The 19,885-nt window shown below is 42.5% G+C and overlaps 1 protein-coding gene across 1 annotated transcript in view; it reads left to right on the top strand.

Moving 5' to 3' along the window:
* The first annotated feature begins 370 nt into the window (after window positions 1-370).
* LOC140228875 (prosaposin-like) overlaps window positions 371-19,885 on the top strand; it is an 81,012-nt gene continuing 61,497 nt past the window's right edge. Inside the window, exons 1-2 of the mRNA XM_072309144.1 lie at window positions 371-554; window positions 19,433-19,575. Of these exons, the coding sequence (XP_072165245.1) occupies window positions 515-554; window positions 19,433-19,575 (183 nt within the window). The 5' untranslated portion in view covers window positions 371-514. The remainder of the gene's footprint in view (window positions 555-19,432; window positions 19,576-19,885) is intronic.

The following is a 19,885-nucleotide window of genomic DNA, read 5'->3' on the forward strand; positions in this document are numbered from 1 at the left end:
AGCGCGTCTCAGGCAAAGACATGAGACGCGCTGTCCATGAAGCCGCTGCTGTTGTTTATCAAGCGTCAAGGCAGCGCGTCTCAGGTGATGTGCGTATACGCTTGAAGACCGCGCGCTGTCCATTTGTTTTGTACAGGATTAGCGCGCACTTTCGTGTCTTATTAGTTAAGCGTCTTTGCTATAAAGCTACGCGTGGGTTGTGAATGGGCTTGATCAATCTACCTATTTTATCTGTGGATCAATCTACCTATTTATATCTGTGGGCTAGCTGCGCCCAGTGCCATAAAATGTCTGCTGCCCTCAACGAACCCGAATCGGTCAATAGGTCTCATGATCGGAGATGTTTGTGTAGTGTATCCAAAATGAATTGTTTGCTGTGGAGTTCGTCGTGAAAGGCTGTGACGACAATTACGAAGACGCCTGCAAAGTTCAGACATAACCCGTGCCTATCTGTGTAGGGCAAATTCTTTTTTCGGAAGAAGGAGAAAGGAGACGGATTTACCGAGGGGACAAGATGAAAATCCTGGCTATCCTTTTGGCCGCTGTGGCCGTCGGTGAGTGTACAATGTATCTCAATCAAACGTAGGTGTTCTATACCTGGTCGTAATGATAGAGCTAAGAATCACGGGAAAGCTCTGGCGAGTTAGGGAGAAGGACCCTGATCGACTGCACTCGCAGGCTCATGATTAGCCCGACCAGACGCTGTTAATACGCTACGCGAATACAGCGTCTGACCAGCGAGCGGGCACCTTCAAAGCGGGGAACCACAACACAACTACAAAACTTATGAAAATTTATACGTTCTTTATAAACAATGTACACGTTACCAAACGTTACTCACCTTAAATGCATGCTTGTATTACAGAAGGTTCGTAAGTCCATTGAGAGCCCTCGTGATAAGTCCGTGGAACCAAAAAATGATACTTTCTGGCGGATTCCCTAACACCGTCGCGGTTCATCGTTGCAGAATTCAAAATGGCGCCTTGATCTCTGCGGAAATCTATAGTTCTGTGGTAGCAGCACGGTCGACAGCGCGACCTTTTGAAAGGGCATTCAGATCATGTGACCTCCCGAATATTGGAAATGGCCTGGCGTGAAAGACGATGTACCGTTCGTGAACCGTTCACACATGCTGCATATAACCATCAATTTAGGTAAGTTATTAAATCTAAATTTCAATACTCATAGCATAGATATGAAGTCTCATTATCATTTTGTTCGTCAGATGAGTTTGAAGTGGCAAAAAAATGATCTAAAGTATCAAAATTCAATCCGATCGCATGCGATCGTTGGACCCTCTTCGTGTTTGGAGCTTCGTTGGTACAGCCCTGTCGCGCTACGTATGTACAGCGGCGACTGGGCTGTGTATAGTTAGCTCATGATATGAGCGCGCTCCGCTCCGCGGCGGCAGCTGCAGCTTGAGTCTTGAGTCTTGACGGAGTATAAATCCCTACAGCAGCTGCAAGCACAGCTAGACTGGGATGCAAGTTGGTGCAGTGGCAGTATGTGATGGTGCACGTGATTATATCACGATATGTACGAGTGTATGGTTGAGGGGTCTAGATATCGCGCACGAAAATTTGAAATGCTTTTATAATAGAAGTTATTCCATAATCGTACCTGAATTTCGCAATGAATATCACGAAAATGCAGAAAAATCAACTCCCAGAATCTCCTGATGATACGATGACGGAGTAGTGCGCTGTCGCCGTTTGTATGTCAGACTTTTTTTATGCGTTCAATTTCTCGGGGTATGTAAAGATCGCGCAGCTGCCCTCTGTAGTTTCATGCGTGAAAGTGTCTGCCCCTCTGCGGCTGGCGCGCCTGCGGCTGTAACGTGCTCCGGCTTTCGTAGAATATTTTTTCACTTGATATTAAATTTGTCCCTGTTAAGCAACAGCAATTTTACCTAACTTGTGTATATTATTGTTATTATTATTATATGTGTTATTATTATTATTATTGTTATTATTATTATTATCATTATTACTATTATCACCACCACCATCATCAATCATAATCATCATCATCATCATTATCATTTTCATTATTATTATCACTTCCACCACCATCATCATTTTATCATTCTTATTATCATTATTTTTATCATTGATATTTTCATAATCGTTAATGAGTTTCATTTATAAAGTTTTCTTACAATATTTCTAATCACTTTAACCAATAATATACACGTAATATAAAATGGAAAAAAGTAAAATATGAACATATATTTTGTGTGTGTGTGTTTGTGTGTGTGCTTACCCATTCGTCACCCTCTCATTTTCGTCACCCATTTGTCACACTCTCATCTAATTTGTTTTCTTCAGTATCATTATGGCCGTCCCCTGTCACAAATATATCACAAGTTAGCGCAAGAAATCACAAGCAAATTCAAATTGAAATCACACTTCAACTTCGATAGACTGAAATATTAATTCCTTTGTAATATTATAATCGTTGTGTTAAAATTTGACTTAAAACAACATTTATTAACAGTATTTCAGCGTAGCTGGCAGCATACATTGTTCTTGTGTATGATGACGTCACGTGGTAAACGATCGATCGAACAAATTACGAATTCTATTGACTACGAACGAGACAAGCGAGACGACACGTCTAGGCTACAACATCCTTAGAACAGATTTTAAGGGAAGGTAGGTTTGTACAAGGTAAAAAAGTGGAAAATTTGTTGGAAATCAAAATTTCTTACCTGCTTCCTTCTCATGTTGAGCGGTAAGTCAGGTATGTTTATTCCATGGGCGTATCGGCAAATTTTGCGCTTAGTCCTACGCGTAATATCGCTTGCTATACGCACTTACGCTATGCGCGATCATTAGGTCCCTGCGCGAGACCTAGTACCCTTACTATACAATTAAAACGTGATACATGTGCAAGTAAAAGATGCTCTTGAATTACAGCATCCTGTCACCAATGGGAGGCTTCATCCTTCTAATAGCTGGAAGGGCAGCCTCTTGGAAAGCAGCAAGGGTTTGTGCTGTTACTGCTTGATGTGGTAGACAGTTCCAAATACGGATGGCTCGAGGATAGAAAGAAAACTTGTAGGGATCTATGGTGGCCACAGGTACTGTAAGCTTGAGGCTGTGGTCGTTTCTGCTGATGTATGTTGCTGGTGTTATGAAAGCTGGGAAGGAGATATTTACAAGTTGCTGCCGTATTTTGAAGAACAGTGCCAAATTTAAAGCCGGTTATGTTGTGCAGTCAACGCAAATGGACGAGTAAAAGCACGAGTCCTTCTTTTTAGTTATTTATGTACGTTAGGCCTACATTATTATTTGTGTGTTTGGACGTTGGAAGCTGGAGCTGCTAGCTACTGTACGCATTGGGGCTGCGTATTGTAGCTAGGATTTCGGATCTGGAAAGGCGTAATATCTAGTAATACTAACTGTAATAGTGGTTTCTAGGGTTATTGCGGTTAAATCTAACCTTATATGCCCTCTAAAAATGCATCAATTTGAATACTTACCGATGTATTCCAATTATTGACAAGAGGAGTCGCAGAACGTGATCTCTAAATAATCCTTTAATACAATAATAGTCCATTTCTTTCTTAAATCGATATACGATGACTTTTAAGTGATTCAGTCAACAGGGATCTCTGACTGAGATCGACAACTGCTCACGAAGACGGGATTTGAAACCTCTTCACTGTCGCGAGTCGGTAGCACTGTAGCCTTTTTCAATTTTGACCAGGCACTCTTGTTGCGCGACATCGTGTAGCGCCTGATCACTCGCTGGGAGCTGGTGTGGGTGCGTTTCACTTGACACACTGAAGCTAATAAATAATTCATAGTTGGGCGTGATGGTCTTCTTCTTCGTCCATGTAGTACAGTCCACTAAATGTGTATCAGCGTACTAGTGTGTGGGCAGGTATGGTGCAGGCTAACTGCGACCAGCAGCCCCAACGTACAACGTACAGTGTTGGGGCTGCGCCGTTTTGGCATTGAGATTTTAATGTTGTACCAAACGGGTGCCGTTCCGGCGCTGTATTTCCTTAATTTTTCAACAAAAACTACTACATACTAGGAATACTGACATGGGTCGATTAAACCTAAATGATTCACATCGGCGACTGTTTGAAGCATTTCATTGCTTATGATGCAGAAAATGCTGTCTTATAAGGCAAATATCTTCAGCTCATCGATGCTCACTAAAACTCACAATCACTTGCACACAAATGCGCGCAGCATGCATTCAGTCGGTCCATTGACAGCTGTATCGCTCGCTACATGATGCATATTCATTTCACCTTATATGCACCGTGCGATGATGCATTATTCATATCCCTGAGCATCCGTAACGGTGACGTCACTGTTCACGCATGCGTAGATGCGTACAAATGGATATACACGTTCAAAATAGCAGCAAAGCTCTCCACTAGGGCAGGCCGCTTACTCCTAAAAAATGTGGAAAATTTTTGCAGTTTCCAGATAAATTGGTGAGAAGAAACAAGGCAATGGGGTAGTGTATATTTCATTTTTTATTGTCACTGTGTTTATGATAGAAATTTAGCCATGGTTTATTTGTGAAGTTGCCGTATATGTGGCAATAGGGAGTTGTTCGTGATTCTCACTTGAATGAAACTGCGAGGTAGCCGCCAGGACCCCGCCGCAGAGCGGCGGGTCTCCGGGTCTAGGTGCAGGCATGTACAGTGCCATAAAAATGTCTACAAAGTCACTATGTGCAGCTAAAAACACCCCTGGTTGTTCACGGAGTTGTACATGTATGTCCTGCACCCTCTTTTTGAATAGATCTAGTAAAGAGGTGCAGTTGATAGCATCCAGAGGAAGGTTGTTCCACAATCGGATGGCATCCGGAAAGAATGATGATTGGTAACATAATGTTCTTGTGTGAGGGACAACAAGTTTCAGGGTATGTCATGGATGCAGGTACGGAGATGGTGCAGGTACCATACTGTATAGGTCCGTGGGATGTCCACTAGGGAGTTCATGACCCTATGCATCATTACTGCCTTGGGCTCTGCGTTCTTGAAGTGTTTGCCAATGAAGCCGGTGAATCATTGGCGTAACACTACGTGTCCATCGATTGTCGTTAAGGACAAAACGTGCGAAACGTCGCTGGACTTTCTCTAGTTAGGTGATGTTTTCCTGTGTAGAGGGGTCCCAGACAGTACAGGCATATTCCAGGATAGGGCGCAACAGATTTGTGTAACGCAGGATTTTTGTTTTCCTTGGGTAGTCAACAGCAGCCAGATTACAAATGACTAGTGAGCTCACAGAGATATTTATTGTACATAATACTGTCAACTTTGCCTCCAGACTGCACTGTGCAGTACAGCTACATGATTCTTATGGGTGATGATGTTGAAGCGCGCAAATGAATGAAGTTGTATTACAGCGCATTCTAAAAATTGCGTGTGTACCAATCAAGGACGTGCTGTACCAAACATGGCCCCAAAGAAGATAACATAAAACCAATTTTTTTTTTTTCAAAATTTCTTGTAAAATTTATATCTCAAATATGCATTTAGAATGTCATTATATTGACACACAATGTTCCAAAAGATACTCAAGACTTCATTTATTTTGGAACTATACATTGTAGCATGAAAACCCGTAAGTGTACCAAACTTGGGCACGTTACCCTATTTGGTTCCACAAGGAACCATGTCTGGTTCTGTTACAAATCACTTCCCCGCTAATGCAGGTGTCAGTTTAGACGAAAAGATCGGTCTGTCCAGAGGAGTCTTTTATTCTTTTTTTTTTTTTTACGTTAAGTGGGGAACCTCATAAATTGCATCACTGCCGTTCTGGAGGGAGTTCCCATTATTGTCAGTTTCAATGCGACTCCCCCAATGTGTGCTTCCTCATTGTACAGTGTACAAACAACTCAAATGTAATACTTTGTGCATTAGATATTTCACACACCGTGTACAAATACAGTTCTGCTTATATGTACAAAGTGTATTTGGCCAAATTTGGGGTATTCCATTATTACATTTACACCAAACTGAATACATGAAATTTTACAACACGTTAATATTTACATTTCACTTGTGTTTACATTACTACGTGCAATAAAAAAGTGTTGAGTGTGTGTGTTACTGTACAGTGCATAGTGCTCATCAGGTCAAATGAAGGTTGTGTAAATTATGAGGTATTGCTGTTATAGTGTGAAAATGTGATACAATGTGTTGGGTAATATTTAACTGATATGGCTTCTTCAAAACTTATCTTTGTAATTTTCAAGTGGGATGGTGAATTTCCCTGCCAAATCTAGTATTCATGCTGTAACACAAAATATGTATTTTAAAGATTGTGAAACAATGTTTCATTTTCAGTTTCATATTAGGAGAGGACAATTATTCCAATCAAAGTCGAGTTAAGTAAGTACTACAATGTAGTTTGATGAAATATGATGCCACTTTTAATGCTAAAATTCTGACAGCGAGATGAATCATTCTCTACACAGATGATTGTTATTATCATTACTATTATTACCGTATTTGGCATCATCAGATGAAAAAATGATGATTAACCAAAGACACATTGGTCCGAATTCACGAAGGTGGTACAAATGAAACCATGGTTTAAACCATGGACAAAAACTATGGAGCGCCAAGTGTCGCATGGAATATTTCGTTAAGAAATCAGTCATTTCGTCGATGAAATGATTGTTTTGTAACGAAATGACAACATTTTGTAACTAAATGAACATTTCGTCCACGAAATGATAATTTCGTTAACGAAACGGCCATTTTGTCGACGAAATGACCAATTTCGTAAAGAAATATTCCGTGCGACACTTGGCGCTCCATGGTTTTTGTCCATGGTTTAAACCATGGTTTCTTTTGTACCACCTGCGTGAATTCGGGCCTATATGTACAATTGTACATGTACATACTCTCTATACACATCACATGTACAGCTCTGTAATGAAGAGAGTCTCGGTGTTTTGGTACTCCATAGACATGAGCTGCTAGCTGCCTGGGCATGGAAAAAGCTCAAAATTGCTCTGGTGTGGATGGTCTTGTTTTACAATTGTATAGCGTACTAAAATATATTGTCTTTGTTAGACTCAAGCAATGCATTATTCATGTGGTTCTGGTGCGATGTGCAGAATATTTTCTTGTACATGTACAAATGTATCTCACTGAAAACCATCCAGTGTAATAACATCCTGTCATGGGACCAGCAGGCTACTCTGTCCATTGTCTATTCAGACAACTGTATGCACAATTGACTTAATTTGTATCTAGTGTATAATAATAGGATTAAACGAGAACTTACCTGTTTGAAGTTTGATCCTTATTTTATGAATAAGAGGAGTGAGAGCTAATGTGAGATCCCGTTCGCGCAGGCGCAGTCAGTCTTAATCGCTACATGCAGGACAGAGTGCACTATACATCCAGTAGATGTACAATTTGTAGGCTTATTACCCTACGAGGCCATTGCCAATTGTTGTACTTCGAACGTTTTGTCTTCACCACAATTACCACAATTCACCCATACTGGTATGTCCTAGTCTATGGGTGGGAGAGGAGGGCACATTAGCTCTCACTCCTCTTATTCATAAAATAAGGATCAAACTTCAAACAGGTAAGTTCTCGTTTAATCCTATTATTTCATTTCATAAACGTTCGATCTAATGTGAGAATTCAAAGACACTCTGGCCTGCATGTAACATCTTACACAGGTGTATGGTAGCAACAACACACCAGTGTACAGTTTCCAACAGCAATAAAACTCTGCATGGTGGACCACAAAATTCAATATGCACTTGTACATGTCTTACCCGAATGGTGCAGGAACTACTGCAGTACTGCGTGAGCAAATCCACTAGCAGTACTTGGCATGGCGACAGGTTTGTTATAAAAGGCCTGGAAGGTTCCTTCCCTGCTCCAGCCGACATGTGTCAGAACCTCTGACATTGGGACTGCGTTGGATGCGGCCTTCGAAGTTGTTGCAGCCCACGTGGAATGGGCCTTGTACACATTTACATCGATGCCAGCGCGAGTCATTATGTCCTTGAGCCATCTTGAGATAGTATCTGTAGTGACCCGTTTAAATGGCTTCCTATAGCTAATGAAAAGGTACTTCTCTTGACCTCGAAGGGAGCTGGTGCGGCGTAAATATTCATTAAGGCAGGCAAGAACACAAATACGCTTATCCTGGGGATAAGCAGCGAGAGCAACCTTTAAACCAGTCCTCCCTGGTCTGCTCTGCTTTACTAAATCTTGAACTATGAACGTACATAGAGTGGGCGACATAAGCATATCATCAATGTTCAGTAAATGTAGCGTTTGCACTCTCTGAGCACTGACGAGGGCAATCAACATACATGTCTTCAATGAAAGATCCTTAAGTGACATACTATTTAACTCTGGAAGGTTGCGAAGATAATCCAGGACAAACTTGACATCCCACGTAGTCTGATATCTGGCCCTGGGAGGCTTAAGGTGAAATACTCCCCTCATAAAACGTGAAATTAAAGGATGGGAGCTGACTGTGTATCCATCAGTAAGAACAACAACAGACGCGAGTGCTGACCTCGCAGTATTTAATGCACTGTAACCTGAATTCTTGTAAAGTAGCGTTAGGAAGTCCAACACTTCCTTTACAGGCGCTTGCATCGGATTAGTCTGTCTCCGATTGCAAAAATCCAACCACTTCCTTGTGTAGACTGAATACTGCTTGTGGGTTGACTGACGCCAGGCAGACAAGATGATCTTGGTAGTTTCATCTGAAAGGCCTGTACCTTGAAGGTGTTGCCGGATAATCTGCAAGACATAAGATGCAAGCGTTTGTACAATGGATGTGATACTCCTGATACAGGCTGTGTGACTAGGGTCTTGCTCACAGGCAGGATTATGGGCTCATCTATCAGCAAATTTAACAACCTCCCAAACCAAGCCTGAGTTGGCCAATTGGGCACAATCATAAACCCTTCTGCTTTCTCTGCTTCAATTTTCTGCAGACATCTGCCAATCAAGAAAAAAGGTGGGAATGCATAGAAATAATCCCCCTGCCAATCTATTGAGAATGCATCCACAGCACACCCCCCTGGGTCAGGTAGCCATGACACATATTTGTCAACTTGAGCATTCAGTCTGGTGGCGAACAAATCCACCTCTGGGTTACCATAGTAACCACACAGTTGACGAAACACATCCCGATTGAGCATCCATTCCAATTGGTCATTAAACTTCCTTGATTTTTCATCAGCTATTTGATTTTGCACCCCAGGCAAATGTGTAGCTGTAATCCAAATCTCACGCTTTTTGCACCATTCCCAGATTCTCTTAGCCAGCTCATCACAATCTCTTGATTTGATGCCTCCCTTGTGGTTTATATATGCCACTGCTGTTGTGTTGTCTAACCGCATATGCACGTGCAAATGAGCAAGGTGAGTACAAAAAGCCTGCAAAGCATAAAATGCTGCTAATAACTCTAGGAAGTTAATATCATTGAGCTCTGCTCTGACTCTCTCTGTCTCATTCCATCTGCCCCCAATATGGGTGTTCCCATCTGATGCACCCCATCCTAGTCCTGAAGCATCACTAGTTATCATCACTGATGGCGGTGCTTGACTAATGCTGCCACAGCAGGAGTCTATGTTCTGTACCCACCACATTAACTCTGCTTTTGCTGCCATAGACAGGGACATTTTACGATCATAATGGCCTTTACTCTGGCGTAGTGCCATAGTCTTCTCTCTCTCAAGCTGCCTATAATGCATCTGACCATAGTGAACTGCAGGGAAGGCTGCTACCAGTTTACCTATTACAGAAGCAACTGTGCGTATCGTTGGGGCATGAGCTCTTAAAAGTGCATAGCAGAGACTCTTGATCTGAATAGCCTTCCCTTCTGCCAATGAGATTTTCATAGCATTGGAGTTGAGTACAAAACCAAGGAACTGGATATTTTGTAGTGGCATTAACACAGATTTCTTCGGGTGAATGACAAAGCCGATCTCACTCAACAATTGAGCAGTTTCGATAACTGCCTTCTCGGCTAGTTCCTTTGATTTTGCTATAATCAGTGTATCATCAATGTAGGCAACTATTGTATGTCCCTTAGCTCTCATGGCAGCAAACACAGGTTTGAGTAGTTTGGTGAAAATACGTGGTGCTGATGCTAGCCCATTTGGCATCGCCTTAAACTGCCACAGCGAGCCTTTCCACATGAATCTGAGATACTTCCTATGACTTTCAGCTATTGGGACTGTATAGTATGCGTCACGAAGGTCGATGGAAGCCATATAGCAGCCTGGGGTAATCAGTTGCACTGCTGTATCAAAAGTATCCATTTTGAAATGGTGATAGGCAATGTGCTCATTCAGTTTCGAGAGATCCAAAATAATTCGGTGGGCACCATCTTTCTTCTCCCTTACAAATATGTTCGAGATAAATTGCCCTTCTTCTGGCATTGCATGTTCAATAATGCCTTTCTCTTGCAGGCGAGAAAGCTCATCATCAACTGACTTAAGCTCAGAGCTATTCAATTTGTAAGGTAATGGTACCCTAATCTGTGCAGGGGGAACCCCTTCCTCAAATTCCAGTTCTAATCCATTCACTACATGAAGAATATATGGATCTGAGGTGATTCTTTCCCAGGCATGTTTATGGCTTGTCAATCGACCACCGATACATGTTACATTGGTAGTAATGTAAGGAAATTGTGAAAGTTCACTGACCTTAGCTGAGTCATTGGTGGTTGGATCTGGTGTAGTGGAGACTACTGCTGGTTCAGAGCCGGACGTCTGTCCGGCGCCAGGGCTGTGTGTGTGTGTGGACGTTGTCTGTATCGTGGAGTCCTCTGATTTGGATTCCCTGATGGCCTGCCTGCAGCAGCTGCCTGGCTGTGTGCTTGTGCAGACAGGGCTCTGTTGCCTAAAAAACCCCTGGCTCTAGGCTGCATGGATCTCGTCCTCAACCACCCTGCATTAGCATACCTCTGATGCTGGAAAGGAACTGCTTGAGACCCAGCGCGTGGGCCCTGCTGGTATGGGTTGTACCGTTGTTGGCGGAAGAAGGTACGACCTCTGATGGCTCCAACTGTTTTTTGCTGCTCATCCATCTCTTTGACAGTTTTATGGAGGTCATCCCCAAAGAGCCACTGCGTGGTCTTAACCGAAGGTTTGCAAAGATGTGTGTACCTTGAATTAATGTCTGGCTTGATGAGAGACTTCCTGAGTGTATTCAGTTCATAGCTGGCATTAGCAATAAGGGCTATGGCATCCTGTTGGGTGTCTGTTAGCTCTTCCGCCTCACCGCGGGAGGTATTCGCTGTGCGAAGCATGGCTGTCATCCCTTTCACGAGGGGCTTTAGACACTTCTGTAAGCGTAGGTCGAGTGCTCTAACCTTACCAGACAAATTGTCCCAGATTATCGGGTTTACCTTAGGCACAACCAGTTGAGAGTTCTCTGGCTGGGGATACTTGTCACACGTCTCAACAATGTGATTTTCTTCCAATGCATGGGTCATGAGAAAATTGACGCTGCTATTGAGCTTATCTGGGAGCGGGTCCCCAATGTCCGTCTGCGTCGCAAAACGGGAGGCAAACCCAATGTCTTCCTCTATTTGCCTCGTCACATGCTGGGCTGGCACATCTTTTGTCAACTGTTCTTGAGCGACTTCTCGGTCAGTAGCCTGCCCAGTCTGCTCACCCAAACTAGACATGTTCCTAGCTGTGTAACCAGGATGTGTAGCCTGAACAGATGACGCATCATCATCATCATCACACAAAAAACGGTTCTGCTTATTATGAGGGTCCAGTTCATAGTCCCAGTCCATAAAGTCTAACTCGGGGTCATCAATTTGGTTCGAGCAAGGCAACATAGATCTAGATTTCTGAGACTGGGTGTTGCACAATGTCTCTATCATAGTCTCTAGCTTCTCGAGTCTGCTCTCCATTGAGACCTGTGCTGGAGCACCTCCAGCAGTACTACGCACGTTAGTACCTGTACCTGTAGCTGAGCAACCTTTTGAGGTGGCACTACTGCCAGATTTCTCCGCAGAGCGTTTGGCTTTCGTCTTTTTTAAGATCGGAGTAGCTGAACTGGCCTTTACCACACGTTGCACCGACTGTAACTGCACACTATCCTTACCGTACGTGCTGGGCTGACCGGTTTTCCCCGTCTGCAATTTCCCCGCAGGGCTGCCACTGGGAGTATGCGTTAACGTTACGGCAGTACGAGACTGCACCGATTTCTCCACTTGCACAGGCGTCCTCTCAAGGGGGACCTTTTTTCCGCCATCTACTGGCCCCGCAGGGCTTTTGGTCGGTAAACCTTGTTCCATCCCAAAACGAATTTTGGAAACCGCTCCGACAAAGAACGAAAGACGAATACCGAGTACTGAAATATGATTAAACTGAACTGTTTTGTCGCGCTCACGCGAGAAACGTTTCAACAACGCGCCATGTTGGAACGAACTGACTGCGCCTGCGCGAACGGGATCTCACATTAGATCGAACGTTTATGAAATAAAATGCTGGTTGGTGATGATGTTACAGACTCGGTACATCATGGGTTGACAAAATGGGTGCATGTCACAAGACTGACAGTGACACCCACGAGTCATACCGCCCACAAGTCGTACAGCTCACAAGTCATACAGCCCACGAGTCATACAGTGTGTACATCTCACAAGTCATACAGGCCACTAGTTGTACAGCCCACGAGTTCGACACTGAGTAAATAAAGCCCTCGAGTTCGACATCAAGTAAATTATAAAGCCCACCAGTTCAAATACAGCCCATGAGTTCGACACTACACACATAAGGCTCACGAGACCGACACTAGGCAAACAAAGCCCAGGAGACCGACACTAGGCAAAGAAGGCCCAGGAGACCAACACTATGCAAACAAAGCCCAGGAGACCGACACTACGCTTAAAAGGCTCAGGAGACCGACACTAGGCAAACAAAGCCCACAAGACCGACAGTACACAGAAGAGGCTCACAAGACTGACACTAGGCAAACAAAGCTCACGAGACCGACACTAGGCAAAAGAGGCTTACGAGACCGACACTATGCAAAGAAGGCCCACGAGACCGACAGGATGAACAGTGCCACCTATAGACCAATTAATTGTATAGGGTGTCCAGATAATGGCATAAGGAAGATATGAGAGATGAATAAGGAGAGTTGCTAGGGTATTACCCCGTCAATTGCCCTCCCTCGCCCCCTGAACTGTTCAAGATTTTTAATTGTGTTTGTGTGTTTGAGTGTTTGTGAAAAAATAAAATTCAGTAAAAGTGCATCAGATGTTTCAACATTAATTTCGAAAATGCCAAAACACCCTCCTTTCCCTTTCCGCAAAACATATACACTTGTACCGGTATACACCTGCTTATAGAAAAAAAGAATAAAATAAAATGATGTGGACATTCAGATCAACCAACTAGAATAATACCCAGTTGTGGAATGAAGTTTACAAGAAAATATTTCACAAAATGGTCAATGTTGCAGTGCACAATTGCTGTACATGATATGGAAGGGGAGTAGACATCTACAAAGGTTTAGTACAAATTCACAGAAAATGATATAATTGTCTATCAAGGTAGCTTTAAGGATTCGGAAAAAGAAGATGCATCCATGAAAACAGCTATTCTATATTTCATGAAAAATGTACCATTTTGAGGAGAATAATTTTACAAATACAAGCCACAAATCAATGTCATACATTATAGTTACAGAAAAAAAATACAAATTGAACTCTAAGCAGGTGGGCATGAGTAGGAGGATAGGATATCTAATAAGGAATACTTAACTAGTGAAGCAAGAAAGAAAAGGGCGAAAAAAACTTACATCCTGTCCACCATCTCTCTGGAAATTGGGAAAGCATATAAAATCAAACCATACATCGTTCTCCTCTATTTTTTTTTTTTCATACATTTTTTTTTTTTTTTTTTGGGGGGGCCCATGAAGAGGACAATTTTATTTAAACAAAAAAGACATAAATTGGTAACAATGTTGCTCCCCGTAGCATGACAGAACTGCCCTCTAAAAGCCACATGTGTAGAAATACATAGTTACTTGATGTCGTTGATGTGTAGATGGTGCTGTTCAATAAGTTACAATCTCTTGCTCGATAGCATGATGAAATTGCATCTGCCAGTATGTAATTTTCCATTCATGGAACACTCTGTATAGGTAATTGACATGTGGCGCTGTTCATCCTGTCGGTCTCGTGAGCCTTCTTTGCTTAGTGTCAGTCTTGTGGGCTTTCTTTGCCTAGTGTCGGTCTCGTAAGCCTTCTTTACCTATTGTCGGTCTTGTGGGCCTTCTTTGCCTAGTGTCGGTCTCGTGAGCCTCTTTTGCGTACTGTCGGTCTCGTGAGCCTCTTTTGCGTACTGTCGGTCTCATGAGCCTTTTGATTGTGTAGTGTCGGTCTCGTGGGCTTTCTTTGCTTAGTGTCGGTCTCATGAGCCTTTGTGCCTAGTGTCGAACTCATGGGCTGTATGACTCGTGAGCCGTATAATTCATGGGCTGTATGACTCGTGGACCTATTTTTGATGTCAGTCTCGTGGACCGTATGACTCATGGGGTGTTGGGTCTCGTGGGATGACCCCGACAAAATGTATAGGCCAACATCCTTAGAATTTTAGCTGTCATTCTTTCTCTCTCTGTGTTTTTCCTGGCTTGACTTAAAGTCAAAAGGTAGATGGATGTCTTTTAGCATTAGGTGCCAAGGAAGGTGACATTACAAGTACTGTATGGTGACTGATCAATACTTACGTACACATCACCTGCTTTGAATGTCTCTTTTTTTTAATGAGTGAGAATATAAAGGCATCAGTGATGTCTTTATATTTCAGTGAGCAGCCCTATGGAAACATGTCTGAATGTACCGGTACGCATTTTGTGATGTCAGACAGTTTTGTACATGTACAGTATACATGGAGGGGGTTTTGTGTTTTAAAAATGCCACATGGAAGACTATTTCAGAATTTCACTCAGGGGTAGTAAAAGAAATGATTAAGAAATTTTCTGTGTACCCTGTGTGGTCCATTAAATGTATAAAAAGTATGCCCTTGCTGCTGCTATCTTGAACAGATTGTTACTTCAACATGATTTAGAATGTACAGTATACTAATGTAAAGATATGGGAAAACATGTGTACTAACCATCTGGGTATTGCATATCAGATAGCTGTGGGCTGTTTTACTTAGGCTAAATATAGTCATGACCATGGTATCACTTGTGTATGTAAACCACATCCAATATCATAATGTGACCAAGATGAATTTAGACGCTGACATAAAGTTTATTTCCGCACTTGGAAATTTATCAGATCTGTATACAGATATAATAATATTTATACACCATTGTACCATTGTACCATCATGTACAATGTACAAGTTTGTATTTCACTGCTTGACACTAACTTTTTCTTTCGTGTCCCATTCATACCACCAATATATATGGTTTTGTTTGATTGTTGTTTTTTTTTTTTTTTTTGGTGGCCTGAACAAATGAAGAAGAAAAATTAAATAATTTCAAAAAAAATCAAAATACAATCAACCATCATAAATACTGACATACAGTATGTAAAAATTGTTATGAGCCGAGTGATTCAAATATCACATACTATGATGAGGAAGTAGAAAAATAATGAAAAGCTATAACTTGAATGATTTGGTATTTGAATCATCAAAATAATTATTGAATTGTGGCATAAGCATGATTATCCATGACACAAAATATTCATGAATTGATCAAATTTGATATACATGTAGGAGTATACCTACACATAGAATTTAGGAGTGAAATTTGGCCACAAGAACACAAAAATTGTTTGGCTGAATTTAGCCCGTGTTTATCCATGAAGACTATTGGTGACTTGATAACCGTACAATGTAATCGCCTCAACTGGCTGAAATGTTATGAAACACTCAGCAGCAATTTAATGACCCCTGTTCTGGGTGGGAAAATGCCTAAACAATGTTATGTACACACATAAATTTTTGGTGGCCCAATTATGTCACCAAATCGTATGATTTCTCAAAAAGTGGTGGCCCAACATGTACATGTATTTCTGGTAGCCCTGGGCCACAAGCCCACTGCTAATATCGAGCCTTGTATAGTCCGTGATTGTGCTTCTAAGATTTAAAAGATTTGATGCAGAATCCCCAGAGAGAGAGAGAGAGAGATGGAGAGAGAGGGAGATATTTTGTGAATGTAATCAAAGAAATCAGATGAAGTCAAACAGTGTATGCTTCAAAGCTTCAAAGCTATGATACAGTGTAATACACTGTACAACAATTACATTGTACATGTATGTTGGCACTCCGTGCTTGTGTCCAAAAGTCCTTCACTCATTTCCACCACCTCCATTATTAGCTCACCTGAGCTATTGCGATCGCCCTTCGTCCGGCGTCCGTCGTGCGTCGTCCGTCGTGCGTAAACTTTTTACATTTTTATCTTCTTCTTGAAAACCCCAAGACCGATTTTCATCAAACTTGGCAGGTAGCATCCCTAGGGGGTTAGGAACTCAATTTGTTAAAATGGGCACCATGCCCTACCCAGGGGGCCCCCAGGGGGGCCCAAACCCCCCAAAATTAAGGAATCTGTAAAAATCTTCTTCTCTAGAACCAGAAGTGATAGAGCTAAGTTAATACTATGAGTTAGTACATTGATGACTGTAGTTTCAAGTTTGTTCATGGCAGAATCAGGGGTGCCCCCCTTGGGACCCAGGGGAGGGGGGTGGGGAGGGGTCCTAATGGGGCCTAAATTATACATTTTCATCTTCTTCTTGAGAACCCCATGACCAATTTTCACCAAACTTGGCAGGTAGCATCCCTAGGGGGTTAGGATCTCAATTTGTTAAAATGGGCACCATGCCCCACCCAGGGGCCCCGGGGGGGGGGGGGGGGGGGGCAAACCCCCCAAAATGAAGGAATCTTTAAAAATCTTCTCTAGAATCAGAAGTTATAGAGCTAAGATAATACTATGAGTGAGTACATTAATGACTGTAGTTTCAAGTTTGTTCATAGCAAATCCAGGGGTGCCCCTCTTGGGGGCAGGGGGGGGGGGGGGGGGGTTGGGAAGGTCCAAATGGGGGCCTGAATTGTACATTTTCATCTTCTTCCTGAAAACCTCATGATGGATTTTCGTCAAACTTGGCAGGTAGCATCCCTAGGGGGTCAGGATCTCAATTTATCAAAATGGGCACCATGCCCCACCCAGAGGGCCCCAGGGGGCCCCCAATCCCCCCAAATTAAGGAATCTTTAAAAATTTCGGCCCTTATTGTACATTTTCATCTTCTACTTGAGAAGCCTGGTCAAATTTTAGTAGAGCTGTGAATAATTTAGATTAGTGACTGCGTGAAAGGTGAACTTGCGATACTCAGGTGAGCGCTAGACCCGCGGGTCTCTTGTAATTTCATGCATTGAAGTGAATGCTTTGAGAGAAATTTATGTTTCTATGCCTAGTCACTGAACTATGATGTTCTAGCCTGGTAATTTTAATGGGGGAATATGAAGGGTAATGATTTTTAGTACTGATGGGGATGTTCTGAACAAAAGAAGTCACTCTGCATACCATATTTCAAATATTGTGTTAATACAAATTTACTTGTTTGGTGTACAAACAAAATTTTGAATGCACCATATTTAAGTAGTGGAAGGATCCAGATTTATATTTTGAGGCCTGTAATTGCGTTGTGTGTAAGACCCCGTTTACAGTGCGGGGCCGGGCTCGGCCGCGGCTCGGCCGCGGCCGAGCCCGGCCTCAATTGCGCGGCCGAGCCTCGCAATTTTGTCCGTTTACACTGCTGGGCTCGGCCGCGCTTTTAATTCAAACCTTTCAATATTTTGTCGTAGTGGCGCTCTGCTTGTAAACAAACACAATTTGGTATAGCCTGGTTTTCAGACCCTTTGCCAACTGGATTCCGTGGCGACGAAGTCGCCGTTCGGGCAAAGGCCTTTGCCGAAGGAAAGAATCCTTTGCAGGACAAAACCACCTTAAACTATACGAGTTTTCGACGTTGAGGGGGTTAATATCCTGAATAGCAAAATCTACATGCAGAGGGTTTGGAAGCGAGACTAAAACTGGCCGTGCAATTGGCCGCGCATTTGGCCCAGTTTGCGTTTACACCAAGAAAAGGCCGGGCTCGGCCGCGGCTGAGCCGCGGCCGAGACCACCTCCAGAGCGAGGCCAAATGCGAGGCCAATTTTGGCCTCGCATTTGGCCTTTTGCGCGGTTACACTGAAGCGGGGCTGGGCACGGCCGCGGCCAAGCCGCGGCCGAGCCTCGCACTGTAAACGGGGTCTTATACTGAGGACCGCTATCATGATTCAGATATAATGTACAATTTGTAGGTCAACCTTCGTGTAACTGATGTTTCCATTGTATTTCATCAGGGCAAAGTCTTTCTTTTTTGTATATCCTCATTCTTCAACACTTATTTTTTTTTTTTTTTTGGGTGGTTGGTTTGTGTATTTCCATTGTGTTTAATGGAGTTGACATTTTCCATTTATGACCTCTAGAACTACATATACAATGTACATATCTTGCTATTGTATGTGTACGAGATGATGTGAGTTAATTTGACCACAATCTGCTCTGATCTACATGTGTATCAACATTCTCAAGTTTGTTGGAGATAATAGTGTAGGTACAGTGGCTTTGATAGTGGAAGGTCATGTGGTATACAGGGCTTGATGTGAGGCTATTCTTCACAAAATGGATTTCGTAAGGATGTGATTTTCAAAGGTTCTCTATTCATCGCTATACCCATCAAAAACTCTTTTGTTGTACACTTATTAAAGGGCATCCGAATGGGGTCGGCGAAAGTTAAAATCTTTTGAGCTCATCCTTCATTGGCTACATATACTGTGCAGTATGTGTTCATATGAGTTTTAAAGCAAAACAAGCACACTACTATGTGGGAAAATAGTAAATTATCTACAATGTAGACAAATATGCAGGCAGTTTTGATAAAGAAAAAGAATGAGTACAATTGTACATGTACAATTATATTGATAAAAGAAACTCTGATCTTTTGAAACAAATGTATCTACGCCATGAATGCAGACACTCTTGTTTACATTTTGGAAACCTGGTATACCAGGTTCCAGTAAAGAACGAGTTGGGTTAAAGGTCCAGTGTTTCTTTCAAAGTACCAAATCTCTGAGCAGATTTTGTTTCCTTTGGTAGTTTTCCAAGATATCTGTTTAAATCTACCCATACCCTTGAAATAATCTGCTATGTTTCCCTTTAGCAAAATTTTTTTTGTGTTTTAAATTCATTTTTCACATCTTGAAAAATGTTTGTGATCTCTTCATTTGTGAAAATATCTGTACGTGAAAATAACAGCTTATAGTTATACAGTAGCTTGTGGTCATTGTAGTTTGCTATTTACACTTGACAAACAGCAACCCATGCTCACAAGATCTTGCATGTAATGCTTTTGTTTTCTTTTCTTTTCTTTCACATGTGTCCAGCTGGTGCAATAAATCCAGCAGCGATCTACCGGTCAAGATGCAGCGAGGGGACGTCATACTGGTGTCTTGGTGTTGCAGAGGCTGACGAATGCGGCGCTGTGGAATACTGCATCCAGAACGTCTGGAGGGGGCAATCAGTTCAGGTGGGGCCCAGTCGACTGTAAACGATATGACATTTAATATTCCCTTCCCTAACATCTCCTCTTTCCTCCCCACCCCACCCTCATCTGACTACCAATGTTCTGAGACACTGCACACATTCGAAAACTGAGTCGCGATGAAAGACTGCGACAAAGTAGTCACAACGCAGTCAGGACAATCTGGAATGGAAACGCCGATGTGCATCATAACAGGCGCAGCTAAAAGCTGTGGGTCATGAAACTTAGATTTGATTGATATGCATGCATGCTTAGCAGACACCTGCATGTTTCGAGAAAAGCATGTCATGATAAA

The sequence above is a fragment of the Diadema setosum genome, chromosome 5 (assembly GCF_964275005.1).
Source record: "Diadema setosum chromosome 5, eeDiaSeto1, whole genome shotgun sequence".
NCBI lineage: Eukaryota > Metazoa > Echinodermata > Echinoidea > Diadematoida > Diadematidae > Diadema > Diadema setosum.